General features: G+C 39.2%; 1 protein-coding gene across 2 annotated transcripts in view; it reads left to right on the top strand.

Moving 5' to 3' along the window:
* Positions 1–16,851, top strand: part of AFF2 (ALF transcription elongation factor 2) — a 510,630-nt gene that overhangs the window by 378,813 nt on the left and 114,966 nt on the right. For both annotated transcript variants that reach the window (XM_084871220.1, XM_084871219.1), the window contains exon 7: positions 13,936–14,032. In XM_084871220.1, the coding sequence (XP_084727346.1) occupies positions 13,936–14,032 (97 nt within the window). The remainder of the gene's footprint in view (positions 1–13,935; positions 14,033–16,851) is intronic.

The following is a 16,851-nucleotide window of genomic DNA, read 5'->3' as shown; positions in this document are numbered from 1 at the left end:
CATTATATAAAGTAAGGAAGAAGCATGGGTCTCCCATGGTTTTAATTTTATCACTTTGCAACCACTGCATTTTAGACCCCATGAAGACATATACACATAATAATCTGTCCACTCAGTGTATATCCTAATATAATGAAAAGCTAATATGCAAATGCGTAATAATCTGTCCACTCAGTGTATATCCTAATATAATGAAAAGCTAATATGCAAATTGTCCCCTCAACCAGGAGTTCGACCAGCAGGCAGGAAGGCCAACTGCCCATGCTCCCTCCCACTGGCCAGGCAGGCCGGACCCCACTCATGCATGAATTCATGCACCGGGCCTCAGTGCCCAGATTATTATGCATTCAGAGATCATAATAATCTGGCCACTCAGTGTATTTGTTGAAATAAGATAAATGTGAATGATGTTTAAAGTGTGCATGAGTCTACCGTGTTTCCCCGAAAATAAGACATCCTCTGAAAATAAGACCGACTTACAGGTTTCCTTCTCAGTGAAATATAAGGCATCGCCCAAAAATAAGGCCCCCCTAGGCTAAACATGAGAGATTTGGTCCACTGATTCTGAAAGAAATGGAATCACAAGAAATTCACCAGGAAATTCAGGAATTGGATTGTTATGATGATGTTCCAGAAGATGATGACATGATTGTCATTGAATAAATGAGTAAATTCTTGATGCTGTAGGATTCACAGTTTGTCTGGTTTGTGTTGACAACTACCTTACTACCGTACCATATACAGTTAATAAATTTCCTTTATTTTCATTTAATAATAAATGTTTACCATATTCTTCTTCATGGAAAAATAAGACATCCCTTGAAAATAAGAGCTAGCACATCTTTGGGAGCAAAAATTAATATAAGACACTGTCTTATTTTCAGGGAAACACGGTAGTAGCTGAAACTAAGAGCAGTTTTCAGAACTTCTTATGGCTTTTAGATCAAACTATGTTAGCAGAGACCAAAATAAATTGTTGTCCAATATTTTTTGGCCTTGATAAAATGAATTGCGGGTTTGAGTTCAATGCCTATGGACAGATGTTCCACAGACAAAAAAAAGAAGGCTTTTAATTGGCACTAACATGCTTGTTGGCAGGGAGGGATTGACAAGGCTATTTCAATGGCACGTTCCCCACTCCCCCTAGACTCCCAGAGTTGTTCTTTATAGGACAAGGGGGGGATGGGGCGATGTAGATAAGCTTATGCTATTAGCCTTCAAGGATTATTTGTGCCCCCAAACAAAGAGAGACTTCACTTTTCTAAGCTGCCAAACTTAGTAAGATTCTTTGCCTGGGATATACATTGGTTTTTATTTTGAATTAAATAAAGTGTAATTAGTAGGAAACAATATAGTAGAGTGACAGGAGCTTTTCTGTTGGTTGGTTTGTCTCTGTGTAAAGAAGCAGAAGTGAAAGGGGAAAAAGCTGTAGTAAAGAAGAAACAATCTCAGCATATTGTAGATGTTCACACTACTAAAAAACATAGATAAAATTTAGCACTGGCACAGATCCCTACAATGCGCCATGTAACACATCTTTTTAATGCTCTAGTTCTAATCACTTCCATCTGTAAAATGGGAAGGCCCATCAGCTTCATAAGATAGATATATTATTTCTAAAACAAGTGATGTTGGAGAGTTAGTGTGTCTTGAAGAAGGAACCTTCTTGCTGCAAAATATGCTTTAAGAGTCTGCAAGTGCTCCTTGCTCTATAATTACAACTTTGCGAATTATGCAAAAGTAATTATTTTTGCATTTATTCCATTTAGTGCTAATAAGGAACTCATGGAATGGATTAAAACTTTTTGTTTGTTTTTTGTTGTTGTTGTTTTGTTTTGTTTTTTAGTAACATGACAGTTGTTGTTTTTTGTTGTTTTTTTCATGTTATAGCATGGTGGTGTACATTTCTGAAGAGCTAGAGGTATTAAACAGATTAAGCCCTTATTTTATCCCAAGAAGACTACAGGATTAGAGCTCTTAAATGAAATATACCCAGAGAATTCCCAATCACAAGGCCTATGTATGTGAGAAATCATATGTGGGGTTGAGTTGGGATGGTCAGATTCCTGAGAATGTGTTTTAAAGGAGAAACCTTTAGGAAGTTAAGACAGCAAGATAGGGCAGGGAAAGACAGCCAAATAAGGCAGTGGTCTCAGCTGGAGCCTGGCTTCAGCCTGATCCCACAGGGAGTCCTTTTTTATCCCTTGCTAGTCAGTCATTTGTTAAGGGCTTTCTACCCAAGAGCAAGGTGGCTCTATTTCTGCCAAAGGCAGTTTTCAGGAGAAGAGCCTTCTGGAGGGCCTTGGAGGAGAACCCATGGGAGCTAAAGGCTGGTGTACCATTCTAGTAATAAGGATGTAGGAAGGCTTTCCACTCCAGGACTTCAGGTTTGTAGAGCCAGGTAGCTTTCTATCAAAGCAGGGCCTTTCAGTTACTGAGCAATTTTCAGAAAAGCATAATTTTATTGAACAGAATAAAATCCATCCCTGAATAATACAATGAGAATATTGGTTTACTGGGACCCTCCCCCATGCACAAATTTCTTGCACCGGGCCTCTAGTTTTAAGTACAAGAAGATAATTCAGATGTTAATTTGGGTTTATCTTGGCTCATATACTGTGGAAAGATAGGGATTGTCAGTTCTGCAAGCAAGCTTTCTTTATTGGTTTACTAGAGCTTTATTGATTTACTAGGGCTTCTGCTTTAACAAAGTCCCATAGTGGGAGGCTTAGAATAGCAGAAATGGTTGTGTCTAAGACCAAGGGGTCTATAGGTTACTTCCTTCTAAGGGCTATGAGGGAAGAATCTTTTCCAAGCATCTTACATTGGCTTGTAGATGGCTATAGTCTCCTGGTATCGTTTCACATCATCTTCCCTCTATATGTATGTCTCTGTGTCTAAATTTCCCCTTCTCACAAGGACACCAGTGGCATTGGATTAGGGCCTACCCTAATGACCTCATTTTAACTTGATTACCTCTGTAAAGATTCAAGTCATATTCTGAGGTATTGAGATTTAGTACCTCTTTAGACTGATTGGAGTGGGGGGTGGCAGAATTCAACATCTAACAAGCACATTTCCTGAATTTTCCTTCTGAATAGCAACAATTCTAATGACCTTTGTTAAAAGTTATCCCTCTAATGACAATAGTAATGGAATTGTTCAGTTCTGCCCCATCCCAGTCAGTGGGAATTCGGGGGTATGAAATCACTCCCACAGGAAAATCACCTTTAAGCTCCTTTTTCCTCTGCCCACTCTGGATGACATGGATTTAGGAAGCTGACTCAGGAGGCATCTTCCAGCAGTAATTTCCTGATAACATTGTTATTTCAATTACCAAGTTAAGAAAAGCCTTCTCAAAGACTACTTGGGCAATTGATAAGTTAATAAAAAAAACTAATAACTTTTTCCTGTGGAGACAGAATATTTGTAAGAAGTACTCCCCACCTTCTTTGTAAGCAGGTCTGTCCCATGGATAGTGGATTTTCCTAGCGTCTTTAACCAATCCCAGTTTCTGACGGGTATTTTCCTGGGATAGTTTATTCTTTGGCTTTGCGATGGGACTTTATGCCAAGAGAACCCGCTGGAGACTAGAGAAAGATAAGGCTGTTGTCCCACATTCTCTCTTCACTAAATTACAGTTTTCTTTGGAGGGAAAGTGGCTATTGTGAAGCTGTCAAACTGAGTCAAGCTAAATGGGCTGAAGTGAAGGCTCCTATTAACAATAGCAGCTATCTCTGTCAGATGCAAGCTCTGCAGACAGCTTACAAGACAATTTGGCCCTGACAGGTGAGCGATTAAAAATAACAAAAGGCGGAAAAATGAAAGGGGGAAACACATATTACTTTGTGGTTCAAAAGCCAAGGGGGCAGCCAAATATGCAACACTTGAATATTCCCCCAGCTAGTGTGGTAGGTCTAGGGACAGGTGTCATCCCTGAAGAAGCCCTGTATGTTTTCCTTGGCCAAACATGAGAATGGAAGGTGGAAGTTTGGCTAGATCTGCATTGAATTCAAGGTCTATGTCAAGTTCTTAATGCTGATGATTGGAAATGGAGTGTTCCCACTAGTAGGTATGTGCATAGGAATTCCCTCTATGTGAAAAGGAGCAATATGGGTGGTTTTTAAAGTATCATATCTAAGACTGAAGGTTAGATGATAGACTACCAGAAGATTAAAGGAAAATTATCTCTCAGATGGAGGGAACTCTTATCTAAATTGGGTTTGTGATGTAACATTTGCATTACCATGGAAGCTGCACACTAACACTAAGCCCTGATAGGAGCAAGCCTGCATGATCCCATTTGTCAGAGTCTGGAAAGTCAATTACCTGCTAGAGAACCAGGCCAGGCACAAACTCACCAGAGAAGAAACCACTGTCATCCTGGGCAGCCTGCACATTAGACCAACAAGAACTAACTCCTTTTTCCTACCTCAAAATAGAAAAAAGGAGTTGCAGAGTTCCACTTTACCTGTGTTTAATGAATTGCTGCATAAAAATGACCAAATTTTCATCCTCACCCCAGCTTTTCCTTTACCTGCTAAAATACAAGCCTCCTTCCATCAGTCCTGACCTCTGCTTACATCAACTCATTCAAATCGTCAGCCCACATTAAACAAGTCTGCCTGTGGATGCTATGTGGTATGGAAGACAGGTGATTTGTTCTGTTGAGATGAGGCCTCTGCATAGATGGGTTTCTTTCTTTACTAGGCTTCAGTTAGGAAATTCTGAAGTCCAGGAAGGTTTAGAGCATCTTTGCTGAAGCCTTCTTGGCTTGGTCCCTCCCCCATCCTGATAGCTATCTCTTTAAGGTAATGCTTTGTGTCTCCCAGAAAAGACAGAGCCCATTTCCCTTGGTAAAGCTTGTGCTGGCTATATCACCTGTAGTTTTAACAAAAGAAAAATGAAGGACGAAAGAGATTATGTGTGTGGGGGGAGGGAGTAGTTATTTTTGTCTCAGCATTTTTCTCCAAAAATGTGAGAAGGAATGCCTCTGAGACCTTCTGTCAATTTGTCATGCAGGCTGTGGTTAGGGACAGGGGCTTTGGCATCAGGCTGGTGCAGATTGTCATATCAGATCTCCCTCCCCCACTTGGCTAGCTGTGTGACTTTTTTTTTAAGTAGCAGGGTTATTGAACTTCAGATACCATAAAATTCACCCTTTTGAAATGTACAATTCAATGGCTATTAGTAGTCACAGAGTTGTAAAACCGTACTATCTAATTACATAACATTTATATAACATTGAGGATCTCTGTACCATTAGCAGTTACTCCCTATTCTCCCTTACCCCAGCCCCTGGTATATAGAAATCTACATTCAATCTCTATACATTTGCCTATTTTAGGTATTTAATATGAATAGAATAATTCAATATGTAGCATTTTGTGTTTGGCTTTTTTCCCTTAGCATAAGTTTAAACTATGTTGTAGTGTGGATCAGTACTTCAGTCCTTTTTATGGCTGAATAATATTTCATTACAGGCATTCTTTGGGTTATATCAGAGATTAGTTCCTATGGCACGATGTAACTTGATTTTCACAGTAAGTCAGAACCCACCTACATAAGCACCTATATCACTCACATGGAGCACATACACACCAGTAATGAAGTGAAAAAGTGAAAAAAAATTAAAAGAAATATAACAATTCTTGACCTTTACTTTTGATAAATAAATAATAAAAAACATAAAGCACATATGTATATACATCGAAATGATGGAACTTTTAAAATAAATACTGTAAGTGGGAGATGGAGACATAACCACGAAATGATGTACATTGAGTCTGACATAACCCAAGGACTGCCTGTATATGGAGAGACAACATGTTACTTATCCATTCACTAATTGATAGACATTTAGGTTGTTTCCAGTTTATGTCTAATAGTTAATAATATTGATTATCTTTTAAAATGCTTATTAGCCATCTGTACATCTTCCTTGGAAAATGTATATTCAGATTTTTGTCCATTCTTTGAGTTACTTGCATTTTATTGTTGAGTTTCCAGTCTTCTTTATATATTCTAGATATGAGAATATTATTAGATAAATGATCCACAGATATTTTGTCCTGTTCTTTGACTACTATTCTTAATTTTTCTAAGCCTGAGTTTTATTACCTAAAAACAAAGAGAAAAAAACAAAAGCACAACCTCCCAGATTTCATGAAAAGAGTCAATGAACTGATTCATTATCATATTTAGAGAAGTTAGTGTCTGCCATACATTAAGCTTACCTGAATAAGTCTTAGTTATTTTTAGCTCGTTTAGCTAACTTAGATTCATTCTGAAACAATGGCAAGGTATCAGCCTTTAAGTCATAATAACATATATAATGCTGACATGAAAAGTATAGAATGTTTTGATTTTCCTAACATGTTATTCCTAGAATGACTAAAACAAACAATTTTTAGTTGGGGTGATTATATTTTATTTTGAATATATTTTATTTTGAATATATTTTAGAAATTAGCTTATAACTACTGGTCAGTATTTAAATCTGTCACTCTTCATATAATATATCTATATTTACTAGTATAGCTCTTTCTCCATATAGACACTGATATGAGTCTATGATTAACACACCTATGTTGGGGCAGGTATTCAGAATGGGTACTTTCTTACCTAAAGCCAAATCATGAAAAACTAGATCCTTTATTTCCTAAGATGTTTACCTACTGTATGTAAAACCTATTCTGATGACTCCCTATTGTCTATTAAACTGCTTTTTTTTCAACTGGAGACCTGCTGATTTTCTCTTTAGTAATTATTTTAGTACTGCTTCTGAAAGTTCTGAAAGAACCCGGCTCTAGTGTGTCCTGATATCAGTAATACTAGAAGTAGTATCATTTATTGAACACTCATAACCACAATCCTTTTACATAGTATTTAATTTATATTATTCACAACAACCATGGATAGTAGATATTAGCAGCCTCGTTTTTTTTTAAAGATATATTTTATTGCTTTTGTACAGAGAGTAAAAGAGAGAGATAGAAGCATCGATAATGAGAGAGTTATCGATCAGCTGCCTCTTGCACACCCCCCACTGGGGATATGCCCGCAACCAAGGTACATGCCCTTGACCAGAATCGAACCCGGGACCTTTCAGTCCCCAAGCCGACACTCTATCCATTGAGCCAAACCGGTTTCGGCAGCAGCCTCATTTTAGAGACAAAAAATTGAAGGCTTAGAGAGTTTAATCAGCTTGCCTACATTTGCACAGTTAGTAAATGCAAGAGTCAAGACTGGACCCCCTAGTCCATCCAATTTGCTAGTCTTTTTTCTTTCCTTAGAATAGTAATGCCTATTAGGAGGTTGGATTTACCAGAGCCCTTAATCATTAGGCACCTGTATTATTCCTGTCTCAGAATTAGAAAACCAATCCCTTCTAATCCATTGATAAATATACCATAGTACTTAACAATTTAGGTATGCATGCCACTGACTTAGCAAGAGAGTGTCCTCTCCTATCTTGACAATCCTCCTAACTAAAAAACCCAGATTTTCTTTTGGAGTCAATAGAAGTGCTAATATGATGGCTTTATGTGTATGCTGCAGGGTCACAGAGTTAAGAAACATCCACAATATATTGGCAAGCCACAAAGGATTCATTTACAGTAAGTTAAAGTTTGGAGAGAGATACCCAATATGACTCAACATGGCTGGCTTTCCACATCAATATAATTATTTTGGGTGCTATAATTTATAGTGTAAATGAGGTTGTTGTTTTTTTTTGGTTTTTTTTTTTTTTTTGCAAAAGCTAAATATATCATTCAATTCATTTAACAGACACAGAATGGGCTGTTAGGTTATATCAGTCCCATTACTCAAAATGTTCAGAAAATGGCTCTGTATTAAAGCCAGTATAGGATTGGATCTGCAGCCAAGTGCATCAATATAAATGTTGAATTCCCAGGAGAAATGCATGCCTCATACTGTCACTTAGTATATGTCCAGACATCATGGAGTCCCTCCTAAAACAATTCACATTTTGTTAAAAATAGGATCAAATTTTCAATCATGTTACCTAGCATCTCTGCAGTTATAAAGATTGTTGGCAGACATGAATATCAATAAAATGATGATGTATTTTTAAAGGACTAATACTTTGTGAAAGGTAGAAGTGGAAACTGAGATTTTTCGTGTCGCCTTTTAATTTTGTCTTTACCTACATGGAACGATTTCTTTGTGGATGCCATATGTGATGTCTCAAAACTATTTAAATTGGAGTAATTATCAGAACAACTGGTGTTATTGGATGATATTAGTCTATTTGTGTCCCGTCTGTCTATCCAATGAGTCAACATTAATACAGATTTTTGAAAATACTTGAAACAGTCATCTGTGATTTCATTTTTGTTTTAAAATATATCTTTAAATATTAATCTAACCTTTCTACCTACTAAATCATATGTTTAGATGGATAATTTTCTATTACATATTTCTTATACAGAAAGGATGTATTCTTCTCTACCTAGCATTTAAAAGGTCTGGTTTAGAAATTAGTATGAAATTTTATCTAGTATATTTTTGGCATCTATTAAGGTGATCAGATGTCTTCTATCATTTTATTTGTTGATGACATGATGTCGTATAGAAATAGATTTTTCAATATCAAACTTTATGCATCCTTAGAATCTGGTAGACTAATATTTTATGATATGCAGTTCAGTTGCATTTTGTGTAGATTTGAATAAGTTTAAATTATAATATTAATATAAACTTTCTTTGTACTAAAAAATTAAATCTACTTCTAGTCTTAGCATGCAAAAGCTATTTGTGGCAAAGGTACAATTATCTTCCTCTTTGAAACTTTATACTTAAACATGAGAACACATTTCACTAGTTTTCCTTGTTTCTAAATAAAATGACATCTGATGTGTTCAGGATAATACAGGATGAAGTATCTTGATGGTAAATTCTCAATAGATGGTATAGACTGGGTGATTCCTATGTACTAAAAATTTGGTGCAAGTTATCTTATTTAATAATTACAGCAATCCTATAAGGTGATATCTCTTTCACCCAGAAACTTGTAAGTTCAAGGGATTTTATTTAAGATGACACAGATAGTGAAGTTTGGAACTGAGCCGTGTCTGACTACAGAGGAATCTCAGTCCCTACAGAGCCCTTCACTGTGCTCAGGTGCCACATGCAAGGCAGTTGGCTTTACAAAGAGGACAGTTACTGGTCTCCAAGGACTATGAGCATTAGTTAGTTCTTGCACAGTTGTGTCCTTAGACTCAAGCTATAGCTAGCTTAGCTCACATCTATCACTCCTAGCAGAGAAACAAGCCCATTAACTTTTGTTCTATCCAATCTAATAAAAGAGTAATATGCAATTGACCATCACTTCAACACACAAGATGGCTGCCCCCATGTGGTCAAAGATAGCTGTTCCCATATGGACACAAGATTGCCAGCAGGGGAATGCAGTTGGTAAGGACCAGTTCTGCAAGGGAGGGCAGTTGGGAGGGACCAGGTCTGTAAGGAAGAGCAGTTGAGGGCAATCAAGCCTGCAGGGGAGGGCAGTTAGGGGTGATCAGGCCAACAGAGGAGGGAAGTTGGGGAAGACCAGGTATGCAGAGAAGGGAAGTTGGGAAGGGGGAACCAGGCATGCAGGGGAGGGCAGTTAGGGGCAATCAGGATGGCAGGGGAGCAGTTAGCCATCAATAAGCCTGGTTAAGTGGTGATAAGGCTGGCAAGCAGAAACAGTTAGGGGCAATCAGGCAGGCGAGCAATTGGGAGCTAGCAGTCCTGGATTGTGAGAGGGATGTACAACTGCCTGTTTGGGCCTGATCCTAATGGGCAGTCAGACATCTCTTGAGGGGTCCCAGATTGGAAGGACACATACGCCCATTCACAAATTTCATGGACCAAGCTTCTAGTTTATTATAATGATAATCCTAGACTTATGTGGGCAGCACATTTGACATGAAATATTAGTAAACATCCATGTTTATCATGACACCAGAATCTGAAAAGCAGGTCCCATAAGGAGTAGTTATCAACTAACTAGGATGTCTGGTGGTATAGAAGAACAGCTCTGCCATGGCAACATGGACAATCTGCATGTATCCAAAGAGGCCATGTATGCTGAGGCTTGAATCACAGCTCATCTAAATCTTGGCAGAACACCAAGTGATTCTCCCAGAATAGGAAAGGACAAGAAGATCTTGATATGTACTTCAAGGCCATTTCACATGCGCCCCTTCTCCTCTGGGAGGCAGTCGAGATAATTTCCTAGCTCCCATGTTCTTATAAGGTATGGAATGTTCTATCCCGCTCACTGAAGAATACATCTGCAGCTTATAAAACACACTTAACTGAAATCTAGAATGGGATTCTCAATAACAGAATATCTTACAACTTGCTCTGAGTCATTGGGTCCTTTTTGTTTTGGTATCATTTGTGTGGGGAGGGCAGGGGGGAGACAAGGATCACAGGAAGCTTTGTCAAAGCTTTCTTTCTTCCATTATGTAAGTACTAAACTCTGAATCTAAATTAAATTGCCATATCTTTACCATTTGAAACACTCAGGCCTTGGCCTTGGCCTTTTCTTGTCTGAAATGTGTGTGCATGACAGGTGGTACCCATGCTCACCTGATGGAATAATCACAGGGGTCCTGGGCTACATGTGCCCCAAAAAGGGTTTCCAGATCTAAGGTTTTGTAGTGGTGAAACCATATGGGTTATAAGACAATCTACCTCCTTCTACCCTAAACAAGTGTGTGTGTGTGTGGGGGGGACTCATTTGGATACAAAAGAAAGGGCTGAGTATATAAATCAGGTGTATTTTCATAAAAAATGGTAACATTGCTGTAAACACTTAAAAATATTTTTATAGATTTCAGAGAGGAAGGGAAAGAGAGATAGAAATATCAATTATGAGAGAAAATCATTGATCAGTTGCCTCCTGCACACCCCCTATTGGGGATCAAACCCACCACCTGGGCATGTGCCCAGAATGGGTATCAAACCATGATTTCCTAATTCATAGGTCAACACACAACTAATGAGCCACACCTCCAGGGTTTCTGTCAACACTTAAGTTGGGACTAAATTGTCAGTTTTGACTACTTGGATTAAACAGTCTGAAATAATATGAGGATCCTTTATCAGCATAACAAATCCCATCTGCTGTATAAATTCAGATAAACAGCCTTTCTCCACAGTCTTTCTATAGAAATGGGTTTGAGAAAATATTTTAAAGCACTCCAAGTGAACTGCTATGTTATCAGAGGCTGAGGATTTTCAGGGTCTCAACTGTGAGTAATTATGGGTCCTTGCCCCCATTGAGTTTCATGTAAGACACAATGGCTGTCAGTAGGTGTGCATTATTGTGCAATGAAAGCAATTTAATATTTCAGTTGTTTTGAAGAATTTCCTTAGAGATTAATGCACCAGCTCAATAAAGGAGTTATTTACTTAGCCCAGGAATGGGGAACCATTTTTCTCCCAAGGGCCATTTGGATATTTATAATATCATTATAGGGCCTTAAAAATTACCAACTTAAAAATTAGCCTGCTCTATTTGGTCAAACATTTAATTAACTTACACCAAATCATTTCCCAGGCCTTGTGTGTCCTGCCATGTTCCCCACCCGTGACTTAATCCTTTAACAATTAGGAGTTGATATAGAAAGATAAGTAATTTCTGTGATCAGAAGGTACTTTGGAGGTAACCATGGTGGTTTCTTCTCTCTAATCATTTGTGGTTGCTCTAAGAAGCTGAAAGAAGGCTAAAAGGGATAAACACAGAAGGAATACTTCATGGCAAGAAACCTGCCTTTCCTCACCATTTGGGAATGTAGTTAACCATTTCTGTCACTGGAGAAAAAGGTTGAGCACTAGAGAAACTCCTGCTGGGTAGCAAAGTTCCTAGGATAGGTCTCTGAGGCTTGGGAGAATGAATAGACATTCATAAATATAAGGGCCAGCCTAGTGTGAGGGAGTGTGGCAGAATTAATGCTATAAATTCAGTGCCATCAGAATGGCTAAAAAGACCTTGGATGTCAGGATCATTAGTGTTCCCATTCAGTTTATTCTAATCCTGGCATAACTCTAGAATCTGAATCATTTTCTTCTCCATCCTCACTGTCTTATGCCCTGGCCCAGGCCACTACCCTCTGCTACCTGAATTACTAAAATGGTAGCAGTTTTCTTACTACCCCTTCCTTCCAGTTAATCTATGTTCTTTTCTCCCAGATATCTATGCTTCTGATTCTTTATTTCCTTCCCCTACTTAAACACTTTGGTTTTTCCCCCTCCTATTGTTCTTTAGAAAAAGACATGGCCCAGTCTCACCCCTTTTAAAAGCTCATCACTTTTAACTACTACCCACAGGTCAGTATACTCCAGTCAGACTAAGTGTCCCACCCATCCTAAAACCTCAAGTCTTGTTATCTCTGTTTGTTCTCTGCAAAAGTTTAATTATTATACTACTTAACAGATGAGAAGGCTAGATGAGGTTCAGAGATAATAAATTATTCAATATAGCAGAATTTATGATTAGACAGCAGTTAAATCCAAATATATCAATATGTCTTCTTTTGTTTTGTGAGTCTTTTATATTGCTGTTAATTTTACTTATTTAATACGCCATCTTTTGTAAGTTATATCCTCTGGGAAAGCATTATATACTCTCAAGTTACAGGTGAAGATGGTATGGGTTCCATGTTTATCTTCATTATTTCCTAGCTGTGTGATCATGAACAAGTTGTTTAGCCTCTCTAAGTATTGGTGTTTCCATTTAGAAAATATGGCTAATAATAGTACTTCCTTCATAGATTCCAAAAGCATGCTCCTGGTTAAATAATTAGCACCTTCCCTGACACAGAAATGGATTCTCTAAATCAGGGGTCCTCAAACTTTTTAAAGTGGGAGCCAGATCACGGTCCCTCAGAGAGCTGGAGGGCCGGACTATATGAACTACTAATTCCTACTGTAACACCTTGGCTGCGCTCACTGCCCAAAAAACCTGGCGGGCAGGATCAGACTCCCCTGGGGGCTGCATGTGGCCCGCGGGCCATAGTTTGAAGACCCCTGCTCTAAATGATAGGAATCATTTATCATTGATTTTGATAACCACTTAAGGTATAAATTAACACATAGTCATCGACTACTTATATTGAGAGAGAGAGAGAGAGAGAGAGAGAAAGAGAGAGAGAGAGAGAATAAAGTCCTTTATGACCAGCAAAAAAAGAGCATCCACTTGAAGCCTGGGGACAAGGTTTAAGATTATATTTATGAAATAAAAATATTAACACCAAAAAATGCTCTTTGAAGGTTGATTAACTGGAATTTATGATAATAAGCACTTTTCCCTCTGTAGCTTAAATTTTGAAACAGAAAGGTACACTGGAATTAATATTCCTGTAGAAAAAAAGGCTCTGTGTGCTTGATTAATAATTTTGAAGGACTTATTTCATCACCAAAATTTAGCCCATTCATATTTTTCAGGTACCTTTCAGGAAGTTCACTGGGCATTTTCCTCTGTCAACTAGAGAGCCCCAGCTGGCTTTGACAACAGCCTCGGTAGCTAGGGGCTATTATCATGCCCCTAGTCTTTCATGGGAGATTTAGACCATCTTTTTCTGTAGAGATCCAATGCTACATCCCACCTCCACATTGATTAATCTGTTCATTTATTACACTTTCAATAGTAAAAATATATAGACTTCAGTCATCTCTGGAGATGCTGAAATATTCCCCTTTTTCTTCTTGGTTTAGGAGAAGGTAGAGAGGAACGATATGTGCAGAGTATGATATAAATATATGAGCTCAAATATCTAATTAGCTGCACCTTTGACAGAATTGCAGCTGTCAGGTTGTATCTCCAATATTTTATCCTCATTGCAAGATGAATCTAAGGATGGTTTATGAAAGACACTTTCTAAAAGACACATGAACACCACTCTGCTTATTTTGTAGGATGCTTGAGGACGACCTGAAGCTGAGCAGTGATGAAGATGACCTTGAGCCTGTGAAGACCTTGACTACTCAGTGCACTTCCACTGAACTCTACCAGGTAGGAACAGCATAGGGCCTAAATGGGCAGTTGGACATCCCTCGAGGGTTCCCAGATTTGGGACCTAAGTGATGGGGGCAAAAGGAACTGGAATGGTTTTGTCATCCACAAGCTTATTCCCTGCTTCATCTCTGGTCTTCGGTGAGAGGGAAAGAAGCAAAGATAAGCACATTATTCTGGAACAGGTTGGATCAGCTTACACTGCCATTAAAATTAGAGTCAAGAGATGCAGAGCTCTTGAAAACTGCTTTCATCTTTTCCCTCTGTTTCCTTTTCGGCATACACAATATTCGTTGTTAGTAAGCAATTGAGATCATCTTTCCCTCTCTTGGGCTAAATATTGTCTTGAGTGAGCTATAACTTTAGTAACTTCAGTGTGAGCTTTAGAGCCTGTGCTCATTAATTAATTAAAATAAAACTGTGATTACTCCATTCACCTTTCCCAGGAGTGCCACTTCAGAACACAGCTGAGAATCAGTCTCATGAAATCTTGCAGCTTTCATGAACCTTCAGGCAAAATACATTTGGCAAAAGTTTGCTGATGCCCTGCAACTTCCATTCTATGTTACAAATATTTACAGTACTTACTATTAAAATAGATGGCACAAATATGTGTTTTCAGCAATTCCAATGAAACTGGATTCTTGATGTGAAAAGGCCAACCACTGTATCTTTTATAAATCACTAGACGCCCCATGCATGAAATCTGTGCACGGGGGCGGGGGGGGTGTGTGTCCCTCAGCCCAGCCTGCACCATCTCAAATCTGGGAACCCTCGAGGGATGTCCAACTGCCCATTTAGGCCCGATCTCAATGAACCTAAACCGACAATCAGACATCCCTTTCACAATCCAGGACTGCTGGCTCCCAACTACTCACCTGCCTGCCTTCTTGATTGCCCCTAACCGCTTCTGCCTACCAGCGTGATCACCCCATAACCACTCTGCTGCTAGCCTGATTGATTCCTAACTGCTCCCCTGCCAGCCTGTTTGCCCCCAACTTCCCTCCTCTGCCAGCCTGGTCACCCCTAACTGCCCTCCCCTGCAGGCTTGATTGCCCCCAACTGCCCTCCCTTGCAGACCTTGTGCCTCCCAACTGCCCTCCCCTCCTGGCCATCTTGTGGTGGACAACTTGTGTCCACATGGGGGCAGGATCTTTGACCACATGGAGGCAGCTATCTTGTGTGTTGGAGTGATGGTCAATCTGCATATTAATCTTTTATTAGATAGGATGAGAATGGCAAAGTAGTATGTGGTATCAATGAATGCTTGTGTGTTTTCTCTGTGGCAGAGAACTGTATTGTGTGTGGGGTCCTTCGGCTGTGCTTGTAACCTCACATTAGGAACACAGAAGGACTACCTTTAAAAAAGTTTATTGGCCAAAACTGGTTTGGCTCAGTGGTAGAGTGTCGGTCTGCGGACTGAAAGGTCCCAGGTTCGATTCTGGTCAAGGGCATGTACATTGGTTGCGGGCACATCCCTGGTAGGGGGTGTGCAAGAGGCAGCTGGTCGATGTTTCTCTCTCATCGATGTTTCTATCTCTCTATCCCTCTCTCCTCCTCTCTGTAAAAAATCAATAAAATATATTAAAAATAAATAAATAAATAAATAAATAAATAAATAGTTTATTGATTTTTTAGAGAGAGAGGAAGGGAGAGGGGGAAAGAAAGAGAAACATCAATGTGAAAGTGAAACATCTACCAGCTGCCTCCTGCATGCCCCCTAGTTGATATGGAGCCTGCAACCTGGGTATGTGCCCTGACTGGGAATCAAACCAGCAACATCTTAGTACATGAGTTGATGCTCAGTCAACTGGGCTGCACAAACCAGCACTACCTTTGTTTTTCAAAAGCCAATACCTAACAAATTTTTTTCTACAGTGAAGTCCACAAGTTTTAAAACTGAAACCAGACTGTTTTAAGAAATGCTCATACACTGGTATTTCAAGATATTAACAAACATGAAATTCCATATCACTAAATATTTTTTGATGAACCTGCAAAGAAAACCTTAGGAAAAATTATCAAGGCTCACCTACTCCATTCTCATCTACAATTGTTTGTCACACCATAATTCCTACTACACTGCATAATTTTAAAATTGAACACATCTTCAATGTTACATGGCCAATACGTATCTCTCTTTCACTTCCGCCACTTTATTATGCTTACATTTTTTGAGAGTAAATTTATTAAAGCTGAGGCAGCCTGGCTGGTGTGGCTCAGTTTCTTGGATGTTGTCCTGTGCACCAAAGGGTTCCTAGTTTGATTTCCTTTCAAAACACATGCTCAGGTTGTGGGCTAGTAGGGGGCATGCAGGAGGCAGGCAATCTATGTTTCACTCTCATAATGTTTCTCTCTCTACCTCTACCTTTGAGAGGGCAGTGCAGGGTGAGGATAAACTTTGGACTCCACTGTGGGGCAGGGCGGAGTTATCCTCCATTTTATGTAACTGGACCCTAGCCCTCACCCAACCAATCAGGATCAGCCAAAGCAGTAACATCACCACCAGTGTAAAACCCAAGGGCTTGGCGAAATTCAGTCTCTCTTCTGCCATGCTGTTGGTGTGAGTGGGACAGAGCCCATGCTAGCATGGAAGAGGCTCTTTTGTTTATTGCATCGGACTCGACTCCCTGGTGGTCCTTGGGGATCACGAGTCTGGGCATAACACCTTTCCCTCTAAAAATCAATAAAAAATAAAGCTGGGAACAGTGAAATAAGGAAATGAGTAGCACAGAAGAAGCAACAAGAGAGAACCTAGGCCTGCTGCTTTGGCTCACTGCAAAGTCAGAGAAAAGGGTTCTTGAAGATAGGCTCAGTGT

Source organism: Pipistrellus hanaki, assembly GCF_964339955.1.
Source record: "Pipistrellus hanaki genome assembly, chromosome: X".
Classification (NCBI taxonomy): domain Eukaryota; kingdom Metazoa; phylum Chordata; class Mammalia; order Chiroptera; family Vespertilionidae; genus Pipistrellus; species Pipistrellus hanaki.
Note: the sequence above shows the minus strand (reverse complement) of the source record. Positions and strands in the feature narration are given on the sequence as shown.